The sequence below is a fragment of the Apodemus sylvaticus genome, chromosome 11, assembly GCF_947179515.1.
Source record: "Apodemus sylvaticus chromosome 11, mApoSyl1.1, whole genome shotgun sequence".
In the NCBI taxonomy this organism is placed as follows: domain Eukaryota; kingdom Metazoa; phylum Chordata; class Mammalia; order Rodentia; family Muridae; genus Apodemus; species Apodemus sylvaticus.
The window spans coordinates 5,417,510-5,445,408 of NC_067482.1; the positions used below are offsets into that span (position 1 = coordinate 5,417,510).

Here is a 27,899-nt window from a genome sequence, read left to right on the forward strand (position 1 = left end):
CCTAACAATGGGGGCATGTGCATCTGGGACTCTTCCTCTTGTTGGGCTGCACTGTCTAGCTACCATATGAAGGTGTTTCCTTTGTCTGGTTGTATTTTGCCATGCTTGCTTGTCTCTTGGAGGCCTGCTCTTTTCTGAAGGGAGACAGAGGGGAAATGGATTGTGGGAGGGAGCTGAGGGGAATGGAGGGAGAGGAATCTCTGGCAGGATGTAATATATGAGAGAAGAGTCTATTTTCCACAGAACCAAACCAAACATTAAAGCCACATAACTCTGGAGGCTATATATTAAAAAAACAAGCCAGGCTGTGTCCAATACCAGGGATGTGTTTTATTTCACATAAATTATACATTCATAATTTAATATTAATATGTAGATATAACCAGTCATACAATATCAATTTACATTACATTATATACTTCATATATTATGTACATTAACATGTGGCATGTTCATGATGTAACATAAGGGAAAAAGGAGCCCCGAACTGCAGTTGTGAAATATGTGTGTCCAAGTGGAGACTTAGAAAAGCCTTTCAGGTAAGTTTTTAATTATTACTAGACATAATCTGTCCCTTTTGCCTTTGATAATTTAAATTGCCAAGAAATCTTTTCCATCTTGCTGACTGAACAGACCTCCCTCTTTGTAAAAAACAAGGCACCTCCTCCACTCTTCTGTGCAAAGTTCAGCTCAAATGTGCTTCAGACCATACACACCAGAGAAGCAAGGTACAGATTCATCTTCTGAACTTAGAGATGAGACCTGATCACATGGATAGTAAATACCACCAGGATCAGAAGCACAGCTTTGTCTTCTCACTGTGCCTTTTAGCCTTTCGTGGTTCTGCCTACGTGGTCTACACAATCATGCAGTGCAAGCACACAGAACACCATCTGACTGCACTAGGAGGCTGGATTGTGAAGTCTACATCTAAGGGACAATGTGGGCATTATAATGATACTCTATCATTCTTCAGTTACTGCTCTTCTCTATTTTTTTGACCCAGTCTCATGTAGCCCATGTTACCCCTAAACTCCTGGTCTTCCTGACTCCACCTCTCAGGTGCTGGGACTGCAAGCATGTGCCATCATGTCCAGCTACAGCTCTGGATCACAAGTTACCAAGCTGCCACTCCCCTGGACTAGTTCTGTACCCCACTTCCTTACATGAGGTATGTCTGAATTGTGTCTTCTAGTGTTTCCAGAGTAGCACAAAGGAAATACAGTTCTGGCAGCCTGCAGTGTTAGCCAGCTTGCAGCACACCCTCTGTACACCGTCCCTTTGCAGGCTTCCTCAGCCTCATACTATCTACACCTCCCAAATGAACTACTCGCCCTTCAACTGCCTCAGGTTACAGCTCTAAGGAAACTGAAGAATGACTTTCCATGCATTTCAGCCCTGTTGTAATTACAATGCCTACTTGGTTACCTGAAATGGGTACTTGCTGTAATAAGCACTGCCTCATTATGTGCCCCCCCCAACATATAGAAATTATTCATAGTCTAGGCTATTACTAATATTTGCTAATAAAAAGAAAAAAATATACAATTGTTTTAAGTGAGGAAATAGACATTTTTTTCTATCTGTTTATACATATCTAGTCTTTATTAAGTCAAGTGGCCAGTATCACACATTTTTGAAACTCTTAATTGTGGAGATCTGAACAATTTATATCCCAATTATGCCAGCAAAAGGCAAGGTACCAGGAAAAGGATTAAGCTTTATTCTTTGACTCAAGAAGAAGAAGAAGAAGAAAAAAAAAACCCAAACCAAAAAAAAAAAAATAAAACAAAAAATCCAGACACATGGAACTCATGGGTAGAAGGAAAGAATTTTTTATAATCTTGTAGGTATATTAAAACACAGTATCTAATATGTATCAAAAATACCTTCTAGGGACTTTAATGGATGTGGTACACATGGTCAGTACACATGAATACTGAATAATGGCTGCACTGCAAACTAAAACTTGTTTTCACCTAACAACAGTGCATACATGATAAATACATAAACTCAATATACCTGGAACACAAACTTTACTACCTAGAAGAAAGAACTTGGTCAGCATACTGAAAAGATAGAGACGATATCATATGAAAAACCTGTTAAAAAATCAGTATGATTCCATTCATCAAGTGACTCAGAAAGACCTGTCGCTCCTGTTTCCACTGGAGACCTGACTGACAAAATCTACTAATTAACATGAAAATATAAGACACAGCACTAAAGACAGGGCTTCTGTAGTGATTGTGTGATCACCACCAGCCCTGAATTGTATCTTTCTTTTTTTTATAATGTTCATTTATTTTTATGTATATGAATACACTGTGGCTGTCTTCAGACACATCATAAAAAGGCATCAGATCCCATTACAGATGGTTGGGCGCCACCATGTGGTTGCTGGGAACTGAACTCAGGACCTCTGGAAGAGCAGTCAATGCTCTTAACCACTGAGCCATCTCTCCAGCCCCAGATTGTATCTTTCTTATCCTTTTAGATTGCAAAAGATCATACAACATAGGATATTTGGAAAACAAAAATCTCTTATTGAGAATAGATTTTACACAGAAATTCAGTGAGAAACTCTTTCTTCCAATGAAAACAGCGGCTACTAATGTGGCTTCTCTCTGGAGCTTTCTGATAATAGACGGACTTTCAGAAAAAAAAATCTTTTAATTAAGCAAACTTTATTTGTATTATAAATTCTACTGACACACTGGACTAAGAACAGTTGAGACTTTATCTTTGAAATACTATGGAGTGATTTTTACTTTATGAGTCATAATAAATTTCAAAACAGGTATCTTTCTTGAACATTTGCTTAATCGAACATTTTACTGCACACCAAAGTAACATTTAATAAGTTGGTTCTACTAGACAGTTTTTAATATTGATTTTCAAGTAAGTTGAAGCATGAAAAAAAGATAAAAATATTCACACTAAACAAATTGTTGAAAGTCAAACTTAGTGTGAGCTAAGGAACCATACAATTCTGATGCAGTTAGAGATACTATCTGGAAATTTGGGGGGCATTTAACAGAGCTAAAACTATTAAAAAAAAAAACAAGTAATACAGCTAGTTCCATAGACATTAGCTATGAGAAGGAAGCCAAACAAGTGTAGTATCAACATCGTAACTATTCATACAAAGTCCAGCACACTGGGCCACAGCTGGCTGTCAGTATGGTTAAGCAGCTTACCAGCAGAGGGCGCCTGGGCTGAACCACCGCAGGCTGCATCACTGCGGAAGGAAGGCAATGCCTCACCCTCCACTCACTGGCTAGCAATGTTAGTACTGACTGTGGCTGGCAGTGTACTCAGAAGTCCTTTGACAGTTCCAAGCTTTACAAAGCTACTTCATTGTCACCTGAAGAGTTAGGCAGGGCAGCAATTGGGCGTACTTCTCAACATACTTTCCAGTTTTCTTTTTCCTTAGTTCAATATTTCAAAGTCTAGATCTGTCACGTGAGGAAAAGTTAAAAAAAAAAATCTTCTTTCATCCATGGGTAAAGTTTATGGAAAATAAAACCAAGTGTAGAAGATTAATAATTAGTTATAAAGACCAGCATCATATGATAAACCAGACATAAATAATGTACTTGTTATGGAAAATCCACTCAGGACCACACAGTAACACTCGTGGATCACCACATGTGGATCCTGGCACCCCCATTTCTGCCTCCAACTTCCAGGTCCACTGTAGTCGGGGCCACGGCTGACTGCTGAGACGCTGGCCTGTCCTGGACACAACATTAGTCCCAGCACAGGAGCAGTTCATGCACTGCACCAGCTGCTCCATCTGTTCCTGTGCATCTCACGGTCACCACCTGTCCGTCACTATTAAAAAAAAAAGAAAACCAAGAGTGTGTTAGTAGCCAGGCTATGCACACTCTCCTATATAAGAGTTGCCTTAAGAAATCTGGGACCAAATAAAGAAGCAGCGATTCAGAGCAATCACTGCAGTCAACACTCACTTACTGAACTCTCCAGGAACAGCATAAAGAGCCATTCCTGCACATTAGAGAAAGAAAAGGTATTCTAAAAGTTACAGAGTATGGTTACTGTGATGTGTCATAGAGTTAAAATTTTATGTTTCAGATGATAAAATTGTATCAATGCAAATGAATGAAAACAACACTAACTGAAAAACATTTATATTTTTAACCACTTTTCTTTTATTGAAAACAATTTTTTCATACAATATATTCTGATTACTACTTCTCCTTCCCTCTCATCGATATCCTTTCTGTCTTTCCTTAGAAAACAGCCATCAAAAGAATAATAATAAAACAGAAACAAACTGGAATAGAAAAAAAACAAACAGAAGACAAAGAGCCAAAGAAAAAGCGCAGAAAACACACATGCCCATGAATATACACACGTATACATTTATACAGGAATCCCATAAAAACAGAACTGCAAACCCTAATGTGCACACAAAGCACCTGTAAGATTAAAAGGAAAAAAGCCCTAAGACAAAGATACTCCAGAATGCCCTGGGCTCGTTCTGGGTTGGCCGCCTACTGTTGTGAGCTATGCACAGACTCAAGCCAATACAAGAATCCTGGTGTTCAGGACCAAGTGCAGTTTGGGTCTACCCTTACAATGAACTATTAAGCACAAACACACATCCTGGGCTGACAAACCTCAGCTGGCCTGAAGCCCAAAAGCAAAGTCCATCAGGCAACTTCCCCAAGACAATGGAGGCTGACAGATTAGGTCTCTGTTCGCAGTCCGTCCATCAGGTGCTGTGCCTACTGCTGGGTCCCAAGGTCTGAACAGTACTTTCATCCTGACTCACTGTGCTAAGGGTCTTGGGGTCTGTGAAAACTACTGCTGGGCACGAAGCTTTCTTTTCCAAAGCACACTGTCATCAGCAGCTATACATGCAAGGAAATACCGTGCTCACGGGTAGACAAACAGCTCTTAAGGCGTGGCCGTGGCATGTAGCAGTCTTGCTTACCTCATGTCTCTTCCGTTCGGCAGCTCCATGATCTCTAGCCTTATGATCGACACCGGGCTCTGGGACACCATGCTGCCAGTGAGTGCTCCATGCCCTGTCCGTCTCACCAGGCTGCAGGGAACCAGGTGAGGGGCACACTAGTGAGCTTGTTCCGCTCTCTTGTCTTTTGAAGAACAAACTGATTTTTCTCTGCCTTTAACAGTTCAGTTGGACCCTCTTCTAAGTGGCCTTACAGTCTGGAGAAAACCTCATGTCCTGTTAGTGGAAACTAAGGACCTGTTTCCTCCAGTGAGCACAGTATCTGAAGTCTTCGAATGAATGCACATCCCTACAAAAAACTTTTTTATATGTGAAGTTTTTGCTATAAAGACATTCATTTGGAGTGCTAATTTTTAAAGAATGGTGACATTAAAAAATACATATGAATATATTTTTAAAATATGTCCTTTATTTCCAATACCATTCTAAGGTGACACAAGAAATTATATGGTAAACAAATATTTATGAAAACAGACTTATGCTCAGAATGTATTTCAAGTGAACAAAGCACTATGACAATTGTGTTTTCTTATCCCATTACTTTGTGTAAAAGTATTACATAAATGTCTTAAAAATATAAAGATTTCCTGGAATAGAAACTGAGGTCTGTAGTCTTCCCATTGACTTAACTACAACTGTTCAACAGTTTTTTATTTTGTAATAATGTGTATGTGTGTAAGTGTGTGACAGGCATGACTGACTGCATGTGCACATGTGTGTGTGTGACAGGCATGACTGACTGCATGTGCACATGTGTGTATGTGACAGGCATGACTGACTGCATGTGCACATGTGTGTAAGTGTGTGACAGGCATGACTGACTGCGTGTGCACATGCACGTGGAAGCCAGAGGTCAGCATGAAGTGTCTCCCACCTCCATCTGAGGTGAGCTCTATGCCTACAGCTTTGTGTTTGACTGGACTGCACTGCCAGGGAACCCTGGGATCTGCCATTGGATCTATTCCTCTGCCTAGAATGGGTGAGAGGGCCTGGCTTTTATTTTGTTGCTGGCCTAGCAGATATTTACAGAACATTTCACCTAAGCACAAGAGAATATAACTTCTCAGTAGCAAATGAACTGTCTCCAAAAACTGACCACATACTTGGATGCAGAGCAAGATGCAATAGAAAGGAGAAAATTGAAATAAATCCCTTTATCCTACGTGACCACCACAGACTAAAGCTGGATATTATCAACATGAAACAAAAGAAACTCAAGGAAAATGAAAAACTACTCACTGGAATGAAAAATGTGTCAAGAGATATCAAGAAGAAAATGAAACTTAAGAATTGCATAAAAATGAAAACACAACATACCAAAACCTATAGAATACAATGAAGGTGGTTATAACATGAAAATTCATAATACTAAGTGCTTACATCAAAAAAAAATTGAAGAGATTACATATTAGTAACAGTACCACATCTGAAACCTCTATAACAACAATTAAGAAATAATATCCCAAAAGAGTGGACAGCAAGAAATAAACTCAGGGCTGAAGTCAATGAAATAGATACAGACAATAGTTACAAAACAAAGTTACAAAAAAAAAAAATCAATGAAACAATGTTAGTAATCCAAAGAACAGCTAATAAACCAAACAGGTAATTTCCTATCTCTCCTGATAACCTTCTCTTACTCACATGGACATTTAACTACAAATCAGGTTACTCTTGATTATTAAAATTTGGGGGGGCCAGGGCTCAGTAGTGAAAAGCACTTGCTTGTTCTTCCAGACACAGACACACAATTAAAATTAATAAAAATAAACATTTAAAAATTGTTAGGGCCAGCTAGGCTAGATTACAGCCCATTAATTACAAACATATTTGTGTTTCCAAAATGTATTCTTTAGCCTCATCATAAGTTTTTACTTTCACTGTTAAGTTGAAATTTTTATATTTTTGTATATTATCATGCTCTTTATATCTTTTGGATAATCAGGGTTCTAATTAGAAGTTATTATCTTTAACTTTCACATATGAAGAGTCAAACAACAGACAGTCTACATGTTGTAACTGAAGCACTGACGACACAAACCCTGCATGCAGAAGCCAACTGCCTCGGGGCGCTGAGAGAGGAGAGTATGACGGGCTGTGGTCAACCAATTAGGATGGGCATGGGATCCAATCAGGCCTCTGCACTAGACTCACCGTCACTCGCCCTGAGGCAGCTTGCATGTGCTGACAATCATGTTCAATTCTGGTTTCATTCCTGGTCATGCTCTGTGACTACTGTTTCAGTCCCTCCTAGAAATTAAGACAACACAGATCAGCTCATTATTATTCATTGTCTAAACCAAAGAGACATCACCACGTGGGAGCAAAGGAGAAGCTGAAGACTGGAGGTCTGTTCTCTCCTTACAGTCTGTGCTAGAAAGACACCCAGCTCCAAACAAAAGTGCTTCTCTAAGAGGACTGGGGTCAGCAAGGTCCTTGTTAACACAAGTGTACATACCAAAGGAACAAAGAGCAGAGGGGGAAAATAATGTAGTTCTAAGACCTGATTAACTTCCTTGACTATGGTAACGCTCAGTTCCCCAAAGACAAAACAAAACCCATGCATACTGAGTGGTAAGGTAGCAATTATTTTTTTAATTACTTATTTTATGTATATTAGTGCACTGTAGCTGTCTTCAGACACACTAGAAGAAGGCATAAGATCTCACTGCAGATGGTTGTGAGCCTCCATGTGGTTGTTGGGATTTGAACTCAGGACCTCTAGAAGAGCAGTCAGTGCTTTTAACTGCTGAGCCATCTCTCCAGCACCCAAGGTAGCAATTCTTAAGGATGACCTCACCATTATACAAAAGAACCAAAGGAAGAAAATCATCGACCTTTGGCTGTCTGTGTCAGTGCCTTCTGGACAACAAAATGTTTCCACATGGCATGATATTCTCACCAGGTATAATTAACATGCAAAATGTTATTTAAGTGGCTTATGCATCAATCAGATCTAAGAATCAAATAAAACAATGAATAAATCTTCACAAGGTCTCCTTTGAAGTTAAAAATCTCTTTAAGAATGAAAGATTTCTGAAGGATAGCCAGAATTTTGTATTTAAACATTTAATATTCTCACATTTACTCAAAGGGAGGCCCAGAAGACTAGGTGTTGTCAAAGTTGGATCTTAATGAACTCACTAGCATTCCTAACTTCTATCTAATACGAGTAATTAAGGATTCCGGTCCTCTTTCACCGAAGTCTACTAACACAAAGCCATAACACTCTTTCTTCCATGCTGACTGCTTTGTTAACAGCACACAACATCTAGCCACAACCACTGCTGCTTCCCATACATGTGGAAACACTGGAAAGACTAAAATATCCCTATACCACTCCATCTTAAAGTTGTGTAACTTTCTTTTCTTCATTATTTGAAGTTGAAACTATGGAAACAAGTCAACAGGAGTAAGATAGGAACTATTGGTCTTTTGTTATGATGGGATGAACAGGGCCAACCAAGGACTCAGCAACTGAGTTTGGCAAAGCTCACACTGGCAGCGCAGGACAGCCCAGGGAGTGCAGGTGCCTGCTCACTGTCAATCTGCAAGCTTGGAACTAGAACACACATGGTACAAGGAAAGAACTAACTCCTGCAAGTGTTTTTTTCTGACCTCTATATTCATGCATATGTGTTTGTGCACACAGTCCCAATAAATAAAATAAATGTAACTAATCAAAATGTTTTCATCTGCACTCAATGTTCAGATGTTGGTCATTTCAACAGTAAGGTGTTCTTATAGTTGCTTCATTACCTCTCACTACTGAGAGCTGAACTGCTAAGCGGAAGGAGGTGACTTCAAACTCCTATCCTCCTGTCTCCACTTCTCAGTATTGGTGTTATAAACTCTCTCCACCATGCCTGGTTCATGAGCAGTGCTTTCCTAAACATCAGTAATTCAGATTTTTCTTAATTTCTTTGGTGGATTTGTGAGATAGGTCATTTACTCTTATTTTTAACATAAGGTGGCAAAATAACTAACATTATTAAGAAGGCAGCAGCATTAATTTTTTCTTTATGATCTGAAAATACTTACATGTATTCCTGGAAGGTACTTAAGTCATCCGACTGAATGCCAACTGGGCATATGCCAAGGAACTGGTGAAGAACATAATGGCAAAGCTAAACAGGCTTTTTTGGCACATTGTGACATGGTTGAGAGCTGGCTCATGGACTTGTTAAAATTCATGAATTTGAAGAGCTGCAAAAGATCAGGACAGTATTAGCATATGAATACACAATACAATGTGCTCTAAATAAACACTTGGATATAATTCTACCATAACAGGAATGGATCTGAAAACATACTGTCAAGTGACATATACATATTACAAAAAGCCAAATATATGATTCTAGACAACACATTTAGATTTACTCTAATTCACAGGCAAAGTATGGTTTCATGTTAAAATAATATGCAGTGTGCTAATGCATAGTGAGTGTTGAACAATGTCTGAATGTACTTGCTGTCACAGAAGGACTTACATGGGCAGTACTGTTTTGTTATGTATCTTTGCTATATGAACCGAAGACATATACGCATTGGTTCCCCTTACTCAACCATCAGCATCTATGCTCTCTTTCACATGATGAGAGGAACGCTCCTTAGAACCTGGCTTGTGAGTTTCCCATAAGCTTCTCCCAGAGAGAAGGGGCTGCCCCTTACATCTTACGTTAGGTATCTGTTCCTTCCCGACTTCACATCATCATTCTCTAACTTTTTTCTTAGTTGCTTACTCGCATCAAGTGAAACTCTGACAGATCTCAATGTTATTCTAGGGTTCCATGACCAGAGAACACACTAAGATGACCTCTTACTGCATATGTTAAACAAAACATGCAGGGTTAGATTCAACAAGAATCCAAATAGTAGAAGTGACCTCACTCATAATCAAAGTAGTAGTCACAGCATACTTGATGTAAAATCAAGTATGCATACTGGATGGAACAGCTTCGTAAGTTCAGTTTGAGTAACTTGAAAAAGGGAAAATAATAATACATGGATCATATGAAATATGTTGCCTTAATCCAGAGGGGGGAAAATACAGTGACAGAAGCTATATTGTACAAGTGCACTACTAGTATGCCAAATGCTCAAAGATGGGGAACAATTTCATTTATTCTGAAAAAAAAAATTCCTCTATCCTAAATGGTTGGTATTATTTACTATTACATGGTTAATACTGTAAGTAGAAAACAAAACAAACTTTATAACAATATAAATTTATTTTAATATGATTTAATTTCTCCACCAATGTATGAATTCTATAGTGGACCATGATACTTATCAACAGCATTCATGAAGTTAGTCACTAAAAGGGAAGAACTAAGAAGTCAGGAAAAGCAATCTGCTGTATGTGGACAAGAGCATGTGCGTGCATGTGCCCACATTCACATGCCCGAGCCTGGGAGGGGATTCTGTGATAAACTTAACTTCAAATGGGAAAGCTTGCTATTTTTAAAGTCACCCTCATTCAGATCAATTTGTACCTATTCCCTTTCTTTTTAAAATTTAACTTTATTTTGTGTATGAGTGTTTTGTCTGCATGTATGTCTGAGTGCAACATGTGCCAGAGGTCAGCAGGAGGTACTATTTCCCTTAGCACTGGAGTTGTGGATGGTTGTGAGTAGCCATGTGGATACTGAGGATGAATCCTGGATCCTCTGAAAGAGCCGGCTGTCCAGCCCTGTCTATTTCCTAAGCATCATCTTGATTTCTGGTTTTGTTTAAAAAAAAATTTTGCTTTTGTTCTTTATTTTCTGACTTCCATGCATCTGTTCTTCCCTCCCTTTGTTCACCAAATATATAGGAGACAGTTATATATATACCATAATAAACACTAGCTTCTAAAGTGTAAGCCGTTATGATTATGATTATCATTGCTACTGCTGAAACAATGCATGACACATCCATCAATTTCATGTTTTGGTGTTCACTCACATATAAATCATGTTTCCTTTAAAACGTATGATTTGCTTGTTTATTTATCTATGGGTATGGACAGGCCGTAGGCCAAGGCAGACAGGAGGAAGTGAGAAGATAGCCTGTGGGAGTCCCTTCTGTCTTGTCATGCAGTTCTCAGGAACTGAGCTCAGGCTGGGAGGCTTAGCAGAAAGATGCACTCTCGCCAGCCTCTTACTTTCTGTATCAACAAAGTTTAAAGGAAATTGATTCTCTATATATTTACAAAGGCCACATTTATGTTGGGAATTGGGTAAAGCAGAATAATTGTCAAGGGGAAAAGAAGGGGGCAGTAGGCAGAGGAAGAGTGCGGACTGAGCAATGCAGGTGTGTGTGTGTGTGTGTGTGTGTGTGTGTGTTTTAATAATTTCAAAGGGTCATTTTATTTTAGGACAATAGAAAGCATGGACACAGAATAATGTGTGGCAAGATACACCAACCTATGATTTAAGCAGGTAACAATCTACCACACTTATGTATTCAAATGCATAATACAATATAAGAAAAGGTCTGAAATTACTAAAGTAAAAGTTTATAAAAATTACCTTTAACTATGAGTTCTATGGAAGCGAGTGAGCAGGATGATGCTTCGTTGATTAAGTGACTTAGTTGGTGGGGAATCTGAGGTGAACATGTGTTGGAGCTGGAGACAACTGGAGGGTGACTTTCTTGGACTCTATTCTATCTCATGCTTTCTTGCTCCTCAGACAGAAATCCTTGATGAACATACAATTTCTGTTCCCTGTTGACTATCAGAGGAAATTCTATGCTATCCTTCCTATCAGTCAAAATATTCCATGTTCTTTCCTCTTGCCCTAACTTTTACTATCAGTTGAAGGAAATCATTACCACAGACATTACTTTTGCCTCATTAGTTAAGACAAGTATGATCTCTTGAGCTACTCTCAGGATCAGTGTGGCTAAGAGAGGATGCTGTGAACACTGCATGCCATTCTCAGAAAGGTTTCCTACAAAAATGAAAGAGATCACCACAGAAATTGAAGTACTAAATTTTTGAACACTCATAACAATCAAAGACTGTTATTGACATCTTTTATAATACAGTATACATTTTAGTATTGTTCTCCAGCCTATCATGAAGATTATACTATCCAGGCAATTTCATAAACTCCTGATAGTATAGTTTGCGAATAGTTTGAGAATACAAATTTTCAGTATGTCTTCCACTACATAGTAAAGAATAAAGAAACAGAAGAAAATCTCTCAGGCTGTCAAGAAACCAAAACCTACAATGTAGCAGATCACCTTACACCACATGCCTGGCAATCCAACTGACAATCTCCATTACAATTACACAACAGCAATGCATAAACTGAACAGGAAAGACTGATAGGAAGGATAGCATAGCCAGTCCATCTACTTTGTCCTTCCACTACAAGGTTAAACAAACACACTAAAAACAACAACAATAACAAAACCACTGCTATTACAAGTTACACCAATCTGGTGGAAAACCATTTTGGTCACCATCACTAGCTCCATATAGGAGCATGAGCTATGAAGCCAAGACATTAAAACTTCCCAGGGTCTTCTACCCCAAAGTATTACTTCCTTCTTAGGACATGTATTTATCCCAAGATATATACACACATATAAATGTGTATATGCCTTTAATTCCAGCACTTGGGAGGCAGAGGCAGAGGCAGGTGGCTCTCTGAGTTCAAGGATAGCCTTGTCTACAGAGCAGGTTCCAGGACAGCCAGGACTACACAGAGAAACCGTGTCTTGGAGAGATGGCTCAGAGGTTAAGAGCACTGACTGCTCTTCCAGAGGTCCTAAGTTCAATTCCCAGCAACCACATGGTGGCTCACAACCATCCGTAATGTCTGAAGACAGCAACAGTGTACTCATCATATATATCAATCAAATAAAATCTTAAAAAAAATAAAATAAATAAAAATAAAAATGTGTATGTATAAGTATTTATTTATCTTTTGATTACTACATACTTTTTAAATATGAAAGTGTAATCAACAGATAAGCCTTTCTAAGAGCTGGATGACATTCTTCTGACATGACCAATATAAGCCTTGGACTCAAACACATGACCGGACTGAACCAGTATATGAGATACTAGGCTATCAGTGTGGCATTTTGTACCAGTTTCGTCTTAGAAGATCCTCCTTCCCTCTCATCTCTGTTACCCTCAACCCTCAACCTTCCTTAAAGGCCCCCACCCCAGCTAAGTCTCTTTTCCAGTTTCATGTGTCATGTCCCTTTGCCTACTTCCATTCCTCGTTTTTTTTGTTTTGCTTTTGAAATGTATGAAGTATGAAGGTCACTCAGTATTACTCCTATCAGAAGTGCAGATACCCTACAGGGTAGACGTCCCCTCTCCCAGGGCTGTCACTCTAAGGTACTCAGTACCTGCTTATTGTCTGTGATATCATTTTTCAATCTTTCCTGTCTCACAGTAATTGCAGGACTATCTAGACAAATTCCCACTTTCTACATGCCATACTGAGAAAATGAAATGATACACCATCTCACAGTCAAGATAAAATACCTAGCTGGGAGGTGGTGGCACATGCCTTTAATCCCAGAACTTGGGAGGCAGATGCAGGCAAATTTCTGAGTTTGAGGCCAGCCTGGTCTACAGAGTGAGTTCCAGGACAGCCAGGGCTACACAGAGAAACCCTATCTCAAAAAATCAAAAAAAAAAAAAAAAAAAAAAGAAGAAGAAGAAGAAGAAGAAGAAGAAAGAAGAAGAAGAAGAAAGAAGAAGAAGAAGAAAGAAGAAGAAGAAGAAAGAAGAAGAAGAAGAAGAAGAAGAAGAAGAAGAAGAAGAAGAAGAAGAAGAAGAAGAAGAAGAAACAACCCAGTTGCAGAATTTTACTTTTTAAAGCTATCAGCTAGGTATTTAATACCATTGCCTCCACCGTGGCAAGTGGCCACACCAGAAGCTAGCCTCCCAGAATCCAAATAAGCTCTTAACAGTGGCCTCCAAAAAGGGAGTGTGGTAAATGAGAATTCTTCTCCACTGCCAAGTCTTTTATTCTTTACTACTTGTGTTTTCAATAGAGTAGTACTGAAAGCATTACCCTGTGACAGCCTTAGTGCAAACTCAGAATAAAGCTTCGACCTACGTAGTTTAAGACATCTTCTCTATGACACACTGTGGCTCTCAGTCTGTAGTCCACATCCGGAAACTGAGAGTACAGTGTCAAGTTATGGAGGAAAACTGCCTTGATGCTGTTCATCTTAATACCCTGGAAGTGATAGACATATTTAAGACAGTCTATCGACTTTTAATTGTCAGTTACCTGACGATCATTCCTGACTTTCACAGGAATCATTAGGAAAAGCCTGACAGTAATTACAATGCACTTTGATTCATCTTAGTAGTTCCAACTGGCTATTAAAGTAGAGCTGAGGCTAATGTGAAAAAGAATGACAAAGTACACAGACTATATTCTTACTAAGTGTTAATGTATGTGAAAGTAATCATGTGAGTGACGTGCAGTATGATATCCAGTGTGAGCTGTGAATCTTCCTGGCTTTGTTTCATGCTTTGTTCTATAGAAGCAGCATTATCTAAGGTCCTACATAGTCTATTCTATTTACTCATGCTTCCTTGAATGTGGGCAAGGGTATCTTTTCCACTGATACGTTCAAAGAGACAAGAACAGTACCTGAACAATTACTGTATCTAAAAATACAGGAGAAATCAATGTCTACTATGAATGGAAAACTGAGGGGAAGGAGTCAGGGAGAAAGTGGAGAAACAACAGTGAATGTAGTCCAATAACCCTGTACTAGCTAAAGACAGATGCTAGGAACAAACAAACAGTGCTTTTCCGGAAAGCTTACAGAATTGGGGTATACTTAGACTGGATTAAGGTTCTTTTGAATATTTCTCTCTCTCTCTCTCTCTCTCTCTCTCTCTGTGTGTGTGTGTGTGTGTGTGTGTGTGTGTGTGTGTGTGTGTGTGTGTGTACACAAATAGAAACCAGAGGTCTAGATGGGCATTACTCTTCAGAGCTATCCAGCTTACTGTCTGAGACAGAGTCTCTCAGTAGGACCTGGAGCTGGCTAAAGAGGCTAGGGTGGCTGGTCAGTAATCCCCAGGGTTCCTCCCATCTCTGCCTCCCCAGTGCTGGGATTACAAGTATATGCTACCATGTCTGCTGTTTATGTGGGTTCTGGGCCTTGAACTTGGGTCATCATGCTTACCCAGGATGCGCATTACAGGCTGAACTGTCTTCCCAAGCTCCCCTCTAAGATTTTTTTTGTATTTTGTTTTGTATGTTTGATTGTGACAGTCTCAGAATAGAATGGGCTACCCTTAAGTATGCCATGTAGCTGAGGGCTGAGGATTCCTGAGCTTCTGATCCTCCTGCCTCCATTTTCCAAATGATAGGACTGTAGGCATAGACCACCATGCTCCATTAAGTGGTGCTGGGGTCAAGTCCAATGCTGTGTGCATACTGGCAAGCACTCTATCAACTGAGCAACATCTCCAGCACCCTGGATTTAAAGTCCTCTCTGAATCATAATACTCTAGAATCCTAAATCCTTTTGCCAAATACTCGGAATCCTATCAGTCTTGCTGCTTCAACTCTCACATTGCTATCAGCCAGATCCTTAGTACCCTTTATCTATGTAGTGACAAGAAGGGCATTTTTCCCCTAGCCCATATTCACAATAAGGCAGTCTAGATAACTAGCTAGAAATAGGAAGGGCCCTAAGCCTGAAGTATACACCTGATCACAAGAACAGGTTGATGTTGGTGCTATATAATGAAAAGTCACAAAATGTGACTAGGTTTCTTGGTCCAGCCACATAGTTTTCTGAAGCCAGGAAAGCGGGCAGCTGTTTTATTATCCCTGGTTCTGGGGAATCCAGGTGAGAGCTTGCCCCACTGCAATTACTCTCCAGTGGTGACTCATTCTCTTTTCCACTCTCTACAGGATCAATTTGTATAGACTCAACTACTTTAAGAGCACAAATGGAAAAAAAAAAAAAGGAACAGAAAACAGGTGAAATCGGCAGAAAACTCGTGTCAGTCACAGACACTTGTTTCCTGGTAAAATATTTAACATAAATTTTATCACAGGAGGTAAGTATATATAACATAGTGTTTCATTATTTACTGAATTCTCACAGTTACTGACCTTCAAAATGAAGGTTCTAAGATTTAGTGATGCTAATTTAGTCCCTAAAAGTATGAGGAACCAATACCAGAGATATCTGCCCACAACCTATATCATCAGATCCGAGTTTCCATGGTTGCCTTCCCTAGTGTGTGAGTCAAGGACTAAAGCACCCAATGCCCTCAGTGAGAATTATAGAGAACAGAAAAAGGTACCTCACTTTTCAGTTTCCGTGTTTCCATATGAAATATGGTACTTACCTTAGAGGCATTCTATGAGGGAGAGGAGATAGCATCATCTTTGAACAGGGCCTGGCACACAGAAGGAGTTGTACAAATCTCTCTCATCAACGATGTGAGATGAGGCAGCTTATCAGCAAAGGCAGCATAGACCGAGGGTGTGCTTATGCTTTGTAGGCACTAGAAAATGGATTGTCAGAAACTATCCTCACTGCCATAACATAGGAAAACAGCTTTTAATACTTAGTTCTTTTTCTCTAAAACTGAATTTTACTAAATTCCTGTCAATGAAGCTAAATGGAGTATCTCCTGGGTATGAAAATACTCTGGTTATCAAAAAATACTCTGATTATCAAAAAAAAAATTAAAAAAGGTATACCCTGGTGTAATTTAGAAAATATAAATTTTTGTATGACACAGTTTCTATAAAATGATCTGTATAACCTCACAAAATCAGCACACATCATCAAAAAGAAGATACATCTCAGGGCAGAGATAACAAGAGATACCAGGAGGGTCACTCTGAAACAGACTGGGTGTTCTGAATTTCTTTAGATTCTCTTCAATAATTCTAAAACTAAAATAAGTACCTTCATAAACACCAGCACAAGGTGTTTAAAGCATGGGAATCAAAATGGACAAGGCCTCTGTGGATATGCTCATGTACAAATATAAATTTAGTATCATTAATCTAAACTAGAGAAGCATAAGCTTTATACCAGACAAAATATCCTCAGCAGCTCACACTTCAAGTAACTCTAGCAGAAACATGGAGGGAAGCTAGAAGTTGAGAGATATACAACACAGTCCTGCACCTCCAGGAGAAAGACTGAAACAAGGGCAGATGGCACAGGGACAGGAGAGTAATGTAAAAAGAAAAGGACAAGACCAGACAGAAATGCAGTGGGCTGCACAAGTGCTGCACTTCGTATTTATAGAAAAGAAACAAACAAAGAAAGACACCCAATTTTGTCACTGGTGACAGGGTAGGCAGGAAGGAAGAATCTTCCTCCATAAAGTCTTCAGCAACCAAGAGAAAGAAAACCTGGCAAGTGCCAGACATAGAATCTGGCAGTTACGAGAAGTGTGATCAGTGCGGGAACAGATACAGAGAAGTCCTCTGTACCTTGTAGTTTGTGAACAAGTGGGGACCTCCCTCCAGAGAGCTCTTTCCTCATCCAACTTGATGGCTAGAGCAGGAGGATCAGCAGTCCATGTATCTTTTTATCCTAAGTCCCAATATCCTCCACAACCAACTGGGTAAGCAATGGACCACTCTGAGAATCACGCCCAGGATCCTGGCTGTGATGTGGACAGAACACAGGCCCATGCGATAGATACAGTGGTATGAATTAAAGGTGAATTAAACTGAGAAATACATCTAGAGCTCTAATATAGCCACGTGTGAACAACAAGTGAAGGCTCAGTATACAGAGTTCGGTTAGCTTTGGTTGAATCCCCCTCTGCACTTCGTTTTCAATGGTTTCCTTCACTGCCTAAGTTTGGCTGACCAAGAACTTACTCTGTAGACTGGCCTTGAACTCAGAGATCTGCATGCCTCTGTCTCCTGAGTGCTGGAACTAAAGGTATGTTCCACCATGCCTGGACCTACACTTTTCTCAAATTCCTTTGATAAGATCTTTATAAGTTCTGGATTGTAGTTTATTCCAAACATACTCAAATTGACAACTAATAATAACCATGATAATCTATCCCTTGTCAATCTGATACACAACCATATTTCCATCTACAAATGAAAACAAGTTATAACATAATAAATCCTAACATGATATAACTATCCCTTGTACAACTGCTAATGCATAAGTTTAGCTAGGTGGGATTTTGCCCTTAGGTCACCACTCTCTTAATTCCACTTAATAGGCTTGAATATAGGATTTAGCTCCATTCCACTTCCTGGTGCCCCTTTAATACTTGAACCATACATTTTTTTATTTTTTTCACTCTAAGCTTGCTACGCTTGGTCAAAATGCTCTAAGAGTGACCAATAGGATACAGTCTATGCTGGGCTTTTTTGAGACCTTCCTCAATGTAACTAATCTCAATCTCTTCACCTCAGCCCCTGGCAGACTCCCCAGAAAAGGTCAAAAAGCATCCACATTCTTCACTGTACAAATGACCTCCAGGCAACATATTAAAATTCTTCTCCTCTGAAACCCTAAAAGTTCAAATCACCATCAGCACCAATGTCTTCCATATTCCTACCAGAGTGGCCACTTAAAGTCATTGCTTTCCAAATCCAAAGTCCCCAAACCCACATTCCTCCAAACATAAACATCTATCCCAGCAAGACCCCAGTCCCAGTCCCAACTTCTGTCTTCCACTGCTGTGAAGAGACACCATGATCAAGGCAACACTTATAAAGGAAAACATTTAACTGGTGCTGGCTCATGGTTTCAGAGGTTCAGTTCATTATCATCATGATGGAAAGCATGGTATTGTGCAGGCAGATTTGGTGCTGGAGGAACCAAGAGTACGACATCTTGATCCAAAGACAGACAGACAATCTCCTCTAATGCCTGAGCATAGGAGACCTCAAAGCCCACCACAACAGTAAAACACTTCTTTCAACAAGGCCACATACTTCCTAATAGTGCCACTCCTCATGGGCCAAGCATTCAAACACATGAATCTATGGGCATCAAACCTATTCAAACCTCCAAAGAAAGGTAAATATTTGCTTTGCTTTTTGTTTGTTTGTTATTAAAACAATAATTGAACTGGCAAGATTTAGGGCACACTTGGGAGATATCTTAATATATTTTGCATTATAAGATGGGAATGAGAATGCTGAGGGTCACAGGTGGAATGGTGCAATTAGGATATCAGTGATCTCCCCAAAGGGCTAATGTACTAAGACTTGGTCACACATTTTATGTAGCATTCAAAGGAAGAGCTTTGGGGAGGTGATTACATCCTGTGGTCTCTTTACCTTTCTCAACATATTAATCTATTAGATGAAAAACCACAATTCTAAGCAACTCAAGTAACTAGTTATCTGGCAAAGCAGACTTCAAGTCCAAGTTATTCAGAACATATAAAAGCTAGTAAATATGAATAAAGATTTTTCTCTCAAGAAGATTTTTTTTTTAAATAAATGTATATGCATTGAATCTGGTAAACTATGTAGGTTCTTTAATGACTGGGGAAAGGATTTAGTTGAATTTACAACAGCAGATTTTGAAAAATCTGCCAGGCCCTGTTTTGGAAGCTGGAGGTACATGCCATCATCTTACTAAAAGAAACAACACAGAATAATCTTTCTATGTCTTACATATCCTAGGAGAGTCTCATTCAATATTTGCTGAATCATTATATAGATAATAAGCTAGAATAAAGGAGAATGACTGCCACAAACATACAAGATCCTTTCTCTCATTCCTTAGCTATGTGACAATAAAACATACTCTAATTTGCATAATTTATAAACAATATTGGTACTTACCTTGTAACGTTGTTGGAGATTAAATAACTAATGTATGAAAGACCCAATTTGTTGCAACCTCAGGATTTTCTATAGCTGGTACTGAACCACTCCTTTAAGGTAGAACAGTAACTTCAACTCACCATAGCCTACTTCTTCTATATTGGTAAATGCACAGCAGACCCTAAAGAAACACACAAATGATACATAAATTATTTATCTTGTGCACTGAATTTATGACATCAAATGAACAATTTTCAGGGGAAAATGAGTTCTTTCAAATCACTTTTCAAATACCTTCCAGAAGTCCTCCACTGAAGAAAAGTCCCCTATAAAGATATAATATTAAGTGATATTAAAATGTAATATTTGCTGTGTTACAAAAATTATTTTAAGTCATGTTGACTCATTTAAACTCATTTCCTTTCATGTTGATTTTTTCAAATAATGGTGAAGTAAATTCAAAATATGATCATAAGCACATGACACACAATTTCTATTTGTCTAAAGTTCTCATTCAAAGTTCAAATGAATACTTATTGATGAATATAGTACATTCATGTATTTCTTAAAATCAAAGGTAAAATGGTCTTTAGAAAAACATCACATTTAAACAAAAACCTGATTAATTTATGTTCCATTCTACATAGCATTTTGTTCATACTATATATAATCTTGGTGTCATCCACTTTAACTGTGGATATACTAATATTTAACTTTCAATTTTAATACTTAAAAATTACTATTCTATTAATGGATAAACAAAATATACAGCTATAAAAAGGAATGAATTATTAGCATACATTAAACACGGAGGTATGAAAAGTACCCACACACAAAAGCTACAATATTCCATGATCCAGTTTATGTTATGTCCAAAATCAGCAAACAACTGAGAGAAAATATCAGTTCTTTCCAGGGAATACGGGAAAAGTAGATTTAAAAGTTGCTTCTTCTGCAGATGAGAGAAATCTGAGACTACAGTCAGTGGTGATTTCACAATGTGACTAATATGTTAAAGATCACTCAACTGTGTACTTTAAAAGGGTTAAGTAATCTCAACTATTAAATTAAAAAAAGTAATGTTCCAATAAAGATGTCAGTGTCCCTGAGATTATGACTAGGAAAATAAGAAATACGTTTTCTAAGATGAAGATGTCACTTTAGGAGAATTTCTGGGCAAAGGATATTAAACCATTTTAATTACATTTATTAACTTAGGTTATGTAAAAGTCAAAGAGAAATTTGTGGGCATTAGAGTTCTCTGTCTCCATAATGGAGACACCAGGGTTCCAACTCAGATGTCGGGGTTTGGTGGCCAGTATCTTAACACACTGAGACATCTGACAGACCTGAGAAACTGAGATGGCATATGAAAGGAAAACATTGCTGTTGTGGTTTATATATATACAACTTTTCTCACAAACCGAAATTAAAATTTTTGCGAGGAGATAAAACTGTCAGGTTAATCATACCAATGTTGTTAGTTATATCTTACACACAAATGCAGCCTTCTCTACACCAAGGTGCTCAGCCTAGAAAAGATTAACTCACCTTTCTAAGAAGGGTGATCCAAGACTCAGCTGGTGAAAATTTCATAGATGCTGTTTCTAGGTGGCATTATTTCAAGAAAAAAGTGTACGCACAGAGATCTTGCTGCAAGGAACTGCCCAGAGGTGAAAATGACTTTGCAAAGTCTCAAGAGGATGGTGATGCATATTCATCTTCTGACTTAAGGATTCTCATAAGATGGACAGCACCAGAAGCTCTCAGTTAAGGGGGATAGGGTTTAGAGAGTGACACAGAGAGAGAGCTCTGGCATCCTCAGCTGGGAGACCTTCAGCTCAGAGGCCTGCCCACACTTTTGGTTGAGTCTTCATTATCTGTGCTTGTCTGAGGACTTATGATGTTTCTTCTCTTCCTTATCTCCACAACTGTCCCATTTCTCTTTCTTCTCTATCTTTTCCTTATCATGTCCGGACTCCTTTTTCCCACTGGATATTTTATCTATCTTTTCAGGTTTAAATGAATCACCTTTTTCTTTGCCTGAGGATTTTGACTTAAGTTTTTCCTTGTCTTTCTCATTTGGATAAAGAGATTCACAGGGACTTTCACTTTTGTGTTTTGAAACCCCCAATATTCCATTTTCATCTTTCCGCCTCTTGATTAAGTCCAGGGGTGCCTCTCGGTCATTGTTTGAGTAATCTCTTTTCCGCTCTTTCCGCTCCTTTTCCTCTTTTTTCTCTCTTTCTCTGGACCTTTCCCTTGACTTGTCCAAATCTTTCTTGTCTGCTTCTCTCTCTTTACTCTTGCACAATGGTGGTGGAATATGGTTGATATACAGCTTTGCTGAAGACTCCTTGAGTTTGACAAGACTGTCCTTTATTGTGGAAGAGTGTGATGGAGAAGGATGGGAATCAACTTTGCGACGTTTTTCTCTTTCGGGTTCTGTGATATCTGTTCGAGAAACAGGTGATTTCAAGGAGCCAGAAACTGGTGCTTTTTCTCCTCCTTTAACATTCTCTTTGGACTTCATTTCCTTTGCTAAATCTCTTTCTCTTGAGGGCTCTTTCTCTTTTTCCCTTTCTTGAGTGGATTTTGATTCTACATTGGGGACAATGATCCTGAATTTCTCATCTTTAGCTTTTTCTTCCTTCTTTAATTTTTCCTTGTCTTTATCAGATTTTGGCATTCTTTCTTTAGCCTCTCTTATTTTTTCATCTTTATTTGGCTGGTCTTCCTTGGGCTTTTCTTTACTGTCTTTACCAAGTACCCTGGCCTCTGCAGTAATAGCTGTGGTCTTTTCTTTTTTCTCTTTTTCTTTCTCTTTGCCCTTTTCTTTGTCATTTTCCTTAATAGCTTTGGTGTTAGAAGCACTGTTTCCATTGCTTAAATTTCCTTTTGGTGTGACACTGGAGGCTTTATTAACAGCTTTCACAGCACACTGAGATCTTTCTCGTGACTTGTCGGCTTCCTCAGCACTGTTTTCATCTAATTTAGATATACTTCCTATGGATGAAGGCAGCCCACTACAAGGCCCATTTGGTTGTACACTGGTAGCAGCATTTCTTGGAGGAGGGTCTTTGTGATGAAATTCATTTTCTGGTATCATATATGACTTTCTGCTTTTCAGCTGCCCAGAGTAGACCATTGCTAGTGCATATAGATCTGGTTTCTTTTCTTTTTCTTCTTGGCAGATTTTATGCACTCTTCTTTCCAAAGCCTGACCCAGATTTAAAACCTTGGGGTACCACGGTAGTATTTTTGTTAGTACAATCAAGATATTCCTGATATGAGTATATTCACCTGTTTCGAGGCAATGTACCGATGCCTTGGTTAGTTTGTAATGCCATTTATGAACAACATGTCGAAAATTCTCATAATCTAGTTGATCAGCTTTATTTCCACCATCAAATCCAGTTGCTCGTAATATAGTAAGGAATCCTGGATAGTTTCCACATTCCTTCTCATAGGTGGATCTGTCACTGTGCCACCTAGTCACAGTCTCTAACATGCAGCAAAGAAATCTCCCGTACCGACTAGCTTCATTTTCAGTAAAGCTAGCAACCATGTAAATTATGTCTGAGAAAACTCGGTCATAGCAAAGAAGTGTGGAGAAATTTGGAGTCTTCTGTTGATGGACCAGCTCAACAAAATGGGCACAGTAAACTGAATCAATTGCTGAAAAAATACACCGAGGAAATATACACAACTGGAGAAATTTTGTGATGGTCTCATTTTTAGTAGATTTTGCTAAGAGCCAGTTGTCCTTTTCTAATTTCAGTCTGTGTAGAACTCGTTGTACATGCTCCATCTGTTTCTTCTCTTCTTCAAGAAGCTTGTCCTGCAGGGCGGTACAGCGTTCTTTCTCCTTTTTCTTTTTATTTAGAGGCATTTCCTGGTTGTCATCAACTGCTTTCATCTGGATCTTCAGTTTATTGACTTCCCGTTCATAGCTGGTATGTGGAACTGCAAGGTCATACATGGTCAGAGACCAGAATGTGGTATAGAACTGAGGGCTGATATCTTCCCAGACTTTGGAGATGTGTAACGAGACCACTGCTTCATGGACAGGAGCCATCACCATCTCACATGACGTAATGTACTTATGAACTTTATGTTGCTGCTTGCTACCCTTTTCTGATTTCTTAAGTTCATCATACTTTGATGAGATATGGTGTGCATACATTGGCCGAGACAGAAAAAATGCTGCATCATGAGGTGTATGGAATTCATTACAAAGCACATCAATTGAAGGTACTCTCTTTATGTAATCATCTGTGCTTAGATTTGATGCTAAAAACCCACCAAACTGCACCAAGGTATCATGACACTGGTCATATAGCTTTCCTACAAGTTTCAAATGTTTCTCTCCGCCTTCCTGAAAGATCACCCCATTCCTCTGCTGTGCCATGAGCAAACAAAGAGGAAGGGCAAGATCATGGTCCAGTAGTGCATCCTTTAATCTCTGAGAGGATTTTTTAGTGTTTCTAATCTGGCCAAAATATCCACCTTCAGCTTTAAGTTGCTCCCCGCCTGTCATAGCCTCCAGCTGTTCCATTGTCATTTCCTCTGTAACTTCTATTCCTGCCATTTTTTGTACCACTTCTTTCAATATAAGCAGGTCAAAACTTTTGCCTGCCTTTAACTGATTGGCTACATACTGAAGAATACCAGCAAGATCAATTGGGTATTTACGAAAAACTGCACCACAGAAACTAGCCAGACTCTGAAGCCAGTTGGAAATGGTTGTATCATCATGTTTCATCCTTTCTTTTTCTGGATTAGCTAGTGCTTCAATGATACAGTAGGCTAAAACATCATAATTCAACGCAGTGAGGTATTTCAATGAGTCTACCACAGGGGTTATTAAGTTATCATACTTCTGTATTTGTGACAAGATATAATCAAATAAAATGGTTGGATTACTATGGCTCAGTTTCCCAATCTGTCTTCCTGAAGGCTTCACATTTTCCTTGGTTAGACGCTTCATGATGTATTTGGCTCTGTCTATTGTATGAGCTTTAACTTTCACTAAAAGTGGATGGCTGTTGTAGGTCTCATTTTTCCACTGTCCATATAAGCGGTATCTATACTGATAAGGAAATGTTTTAAACATTCCCCATAGTTCCTCGGACATGCATGCATTGCAATCCATTAAAGAAAGAGAAGGAAGCAGTACCTGGTCAGTAACGCTAAGCAAACAACTAAGGATAGTTTCCATTTTCTCTTTATTTTCTTGTTTCCCATCAGACTGAAATTCCTTCATAAATGACTTGCCTATGCGCACAACCTTTGCAAATAAGATGGGATCATGAGAAAGGTGAGGACCAAGGTAGCAGAACATAGTGAATACATCTCTCAAGTCTTCAAAGCTCTCTGCTTGCTTTGGTGCCTTCTTGTTTTGTAACGCATTGACAGGTGAGCCTTTAGCACCTTTAGGAACACCAACTCTTCGGTAAATAGGCTCAATAGTTACGTGTATAAGATTGCAAATAGCAAGGGCTATTACTTTATGTGATGTTGCATAGTATGGAGGCATCCGATCCATAATACTTTGTGCATGTTGCCAATCACCGATAATTAACAAGGCTTCCAACAAACCAAGTTTTTGGTTATCAGGTACCTTCTCTACCTTATCATCTTTTTTCTTTTCTTTCTCTCGCTCATCACTTTTTTCGGAAGGCAATACAACCATTGTAAGTTTTTTAACAATTTGCTTAGCTTCCACAATTTCTCGTTTATATTCATTCATAATGTAGCTATCAGCTGGAAGAAGGTGCACATAGAGATCATCCAAATCGATAAGGTTAAACTGCAGGAGCACTGCTGCAGCTCTATACAAGGATGATGGAGTCTCACCATTTGGCTCCTGGTAAAACTTGAATTTGAACCCAAGAATATGACACAGTGTCTGTGGTTCACACATACTCATATAAGCTTCTAATAAAGATATAAAGAAATCATGGTGTTCTGGCCGGCATTCAAATACTTCTAAAATGATATCCAAAACTCTATTTGGATCTAGATTAAAGCATCCTATTAAAGATTTGAGAATTTCTAAGATTAAATCACTAGTGATATTTCCAGATAAATCTTGCCCTAATTCAACAATCAGCTTGGCATACCCTTCATTTTCTTCTCTCAACAAATTGAACTTCTGCTGTTTATAGAAGAGTTTCGTTTTGATCTTAACTGATTTTTGATTGAACTGCTGAGATTGTTTAATAAGGCCTAATGATTCTAATGTTTCTGGATCCAAGCGTTCCTTTAGAACTGTGTCTGAAACTAAATACAAACATGCTAATATCAGTTGTGTAAAATGATCTCTTTTGCTTTTTTCTTCTAGGCAATTCGTCTCAATATCTAATATGCAGAATATATCAGCAAGAATAAATGGAATATCTTCTCGAAATTCACTGATGTCATTAAGAACATTTGAGGCCTGTTCCGGCTTTAAAGTTCCTTTAATGACATGGTATGACAACTCATAGAGTGCTTGTTGGAAATCTCTACAAGCCAAACTGTCGCGGCTTTTACTTTCACTGAGAATCCGGCATAAACGCAAAAACTCGCCTCTCCCAGATTTCTCCCAGGTCTTGATCCACTCTGCAGGAACCACTACAGTTGTTGAGGCCATCGCCATCTTCTCTTCCCTAGTAACAGAGACCTGATGTGCAGTCTGCACTTGCGCACTAACACTCTTGCTTCCAGGAGTTCAAGGAAAGACCTGCCCACAGAGAACCCGGACGTTCTGAAGAAAGGGTTTTAGTGTTGTTTTTCTGGTTTAGGATCTGGAAGCAGGGAGTGTCAGATGCTCAGTGCTGTAGGTCACTGCAACAAAGAGAGAACCAAGTAAGATTCCAGAAGCCAGCAAGTTCATGAGTTCCCTAAGCCAAATGCCTCTGCCAAAGAGCTGCTGTTGGGGAGGGGCATGTATTCACCCCGATCTTCTCACATTCTCTTAGTCTTACCTTCTTTCCCCACCATATTTCTAGGTATTCCTATCTCTTTGGCTTACAAACAAATCCCATGCTCTTCATATCAGCTTATGTGAAACAGCTGACTCCGACAGGCCATTCAGATCCTGTGGCTGCTGAGGTGGCTGTCTTCAGAATTCCACATTATCCTTGCCATCTCCTCATCCTGAACCTGTGCTTGATCTGCTTACTCTCCCTACAAACATTAAGGGATGTGTCTCAGTTCCCCAGGCAAATTCCCCATTCTTGGTTCTGCTCTTTCCCTGAGAAAAAATGACTCCTTCCTAAGTACCACCTGAGATCCTCTGATTTCTGTGGCCACGGCTACTGGAAAATCTTTTTTTCCCTGTAACTATACCATTCCATTCTTCTCTGGTGCCCCCTCAAGCCTGGAAGTGTTAACTTCCCCAAATGCCTCTCTGCCTATTGATACACTCCACTCTACCACATCTCTTTAGTTACTTACTACATTGGTTCATTACCTTTTCTTTTCTGAAAGAGGCTGACTGACAAATACCCTCTTGCCTCCTATCAATCAAATCCTGTGTGGAAATCTCTAACCCAAGCCACAAACACTTTCAGTTCATACTGAATGAACCAAGGAGGAGATAGATAACATGAAGATACAGGTATGACATATGGCCATGAACCTATTGCTTATATGAACCTAAGTGAGTTTCAATTTCCTTTTCCAGACAATAGAGCAATTATCTACTTGATAGAATTTCCTGATGGAAATAAAAATAATTAGAATTTATCCAGGAATCTCTATTTCCACTTGCAAGATAGAAACCATAAATATTATCTACAGTTCATTTGTCCCTCTAGAAGAGCTCACAATAGCCCCAGGTATCTTGCCCATCGAGCTCTTATGGAGGAATAAACACAGATACTATACCCTCTACAGAAGTCTGAAGCCCTGTGTGGATCTACAGCAGCAGTTCTCAAGCTGTGGGTCATGACTGCACCTTTGGAGGTTGCACATTAGATAGCCTATATATCAGATATTTACATTACAATTCATAACAGTAGCAAAACTACAGTTATGAAGGAGCAATCAAATAACTTCATGCCTGGGGTCACCACAACTTGAGAAACTGTGTTAAAGGGTTGCAGCATTAGGAAGGTTGAGAACCACTGATATAGAGTAAATAG

General features: G+C 39.0%; 1 protein-coding gene across 8 annotated transcripts in view; it reads right to left on the minus strand.

Moving 5' to 3' along the window:
* Positions 1 to 308: 308 nt before the first annotated feature.
* The window catches only part of LOC127695889 (THO complex subunit 2-like), a 33,199-nt gene continuing 5,608 nt past the window's right edge, over positions 309 to 27,899 (minus strand). For 3 of the 8 annotated variants that reach the window (XM_052198094.1, XM_052198096.1, XM_052198095.1), the window contains 8 exons: positions 21,319 to 26,598; positions 20,062 to 20,093; positions 19,786 to 19,948; positions 16,344 to 16,502; positions 9,044 to 9,208; positions 7,157 to 7,252; positions 4,964 to 5,074; positions 309 to 3,837 (listed from right to left, as the gene is read on the minus strand). In XM_052198094.1, the coding sequence (XP_052054054.1) occupies positions 21,644 to 26,410 (4,767 nt within the window). In that variant the 5' untranslated portion in view covers positions 26,411 to 26,598 and the 3' untranslated portion in view covers positions 309 to 3,837; positions 4,964 to 5,074; positions 7,157 to 7,252; ... (3 more) ...; positions 20,062 to 20,093; positions 21,319 to 21,643. The remainder of the gene's footprint in view (positions 3,838 to 4,963; positions 5,075 to 7,156; positions 7,253 to 9,043; positions 9,209 to 16,343; positions 16,503 to 19,785; positions 19,949 to 20,061; positions 20,094 to 21,318; positions 26,599 to 27,899) is intronic. The other 5 variants (XM_052198098.1, XM_052198100.1, XM_052198101.1 and 2 more) reach the window with 5 other exon arrangements.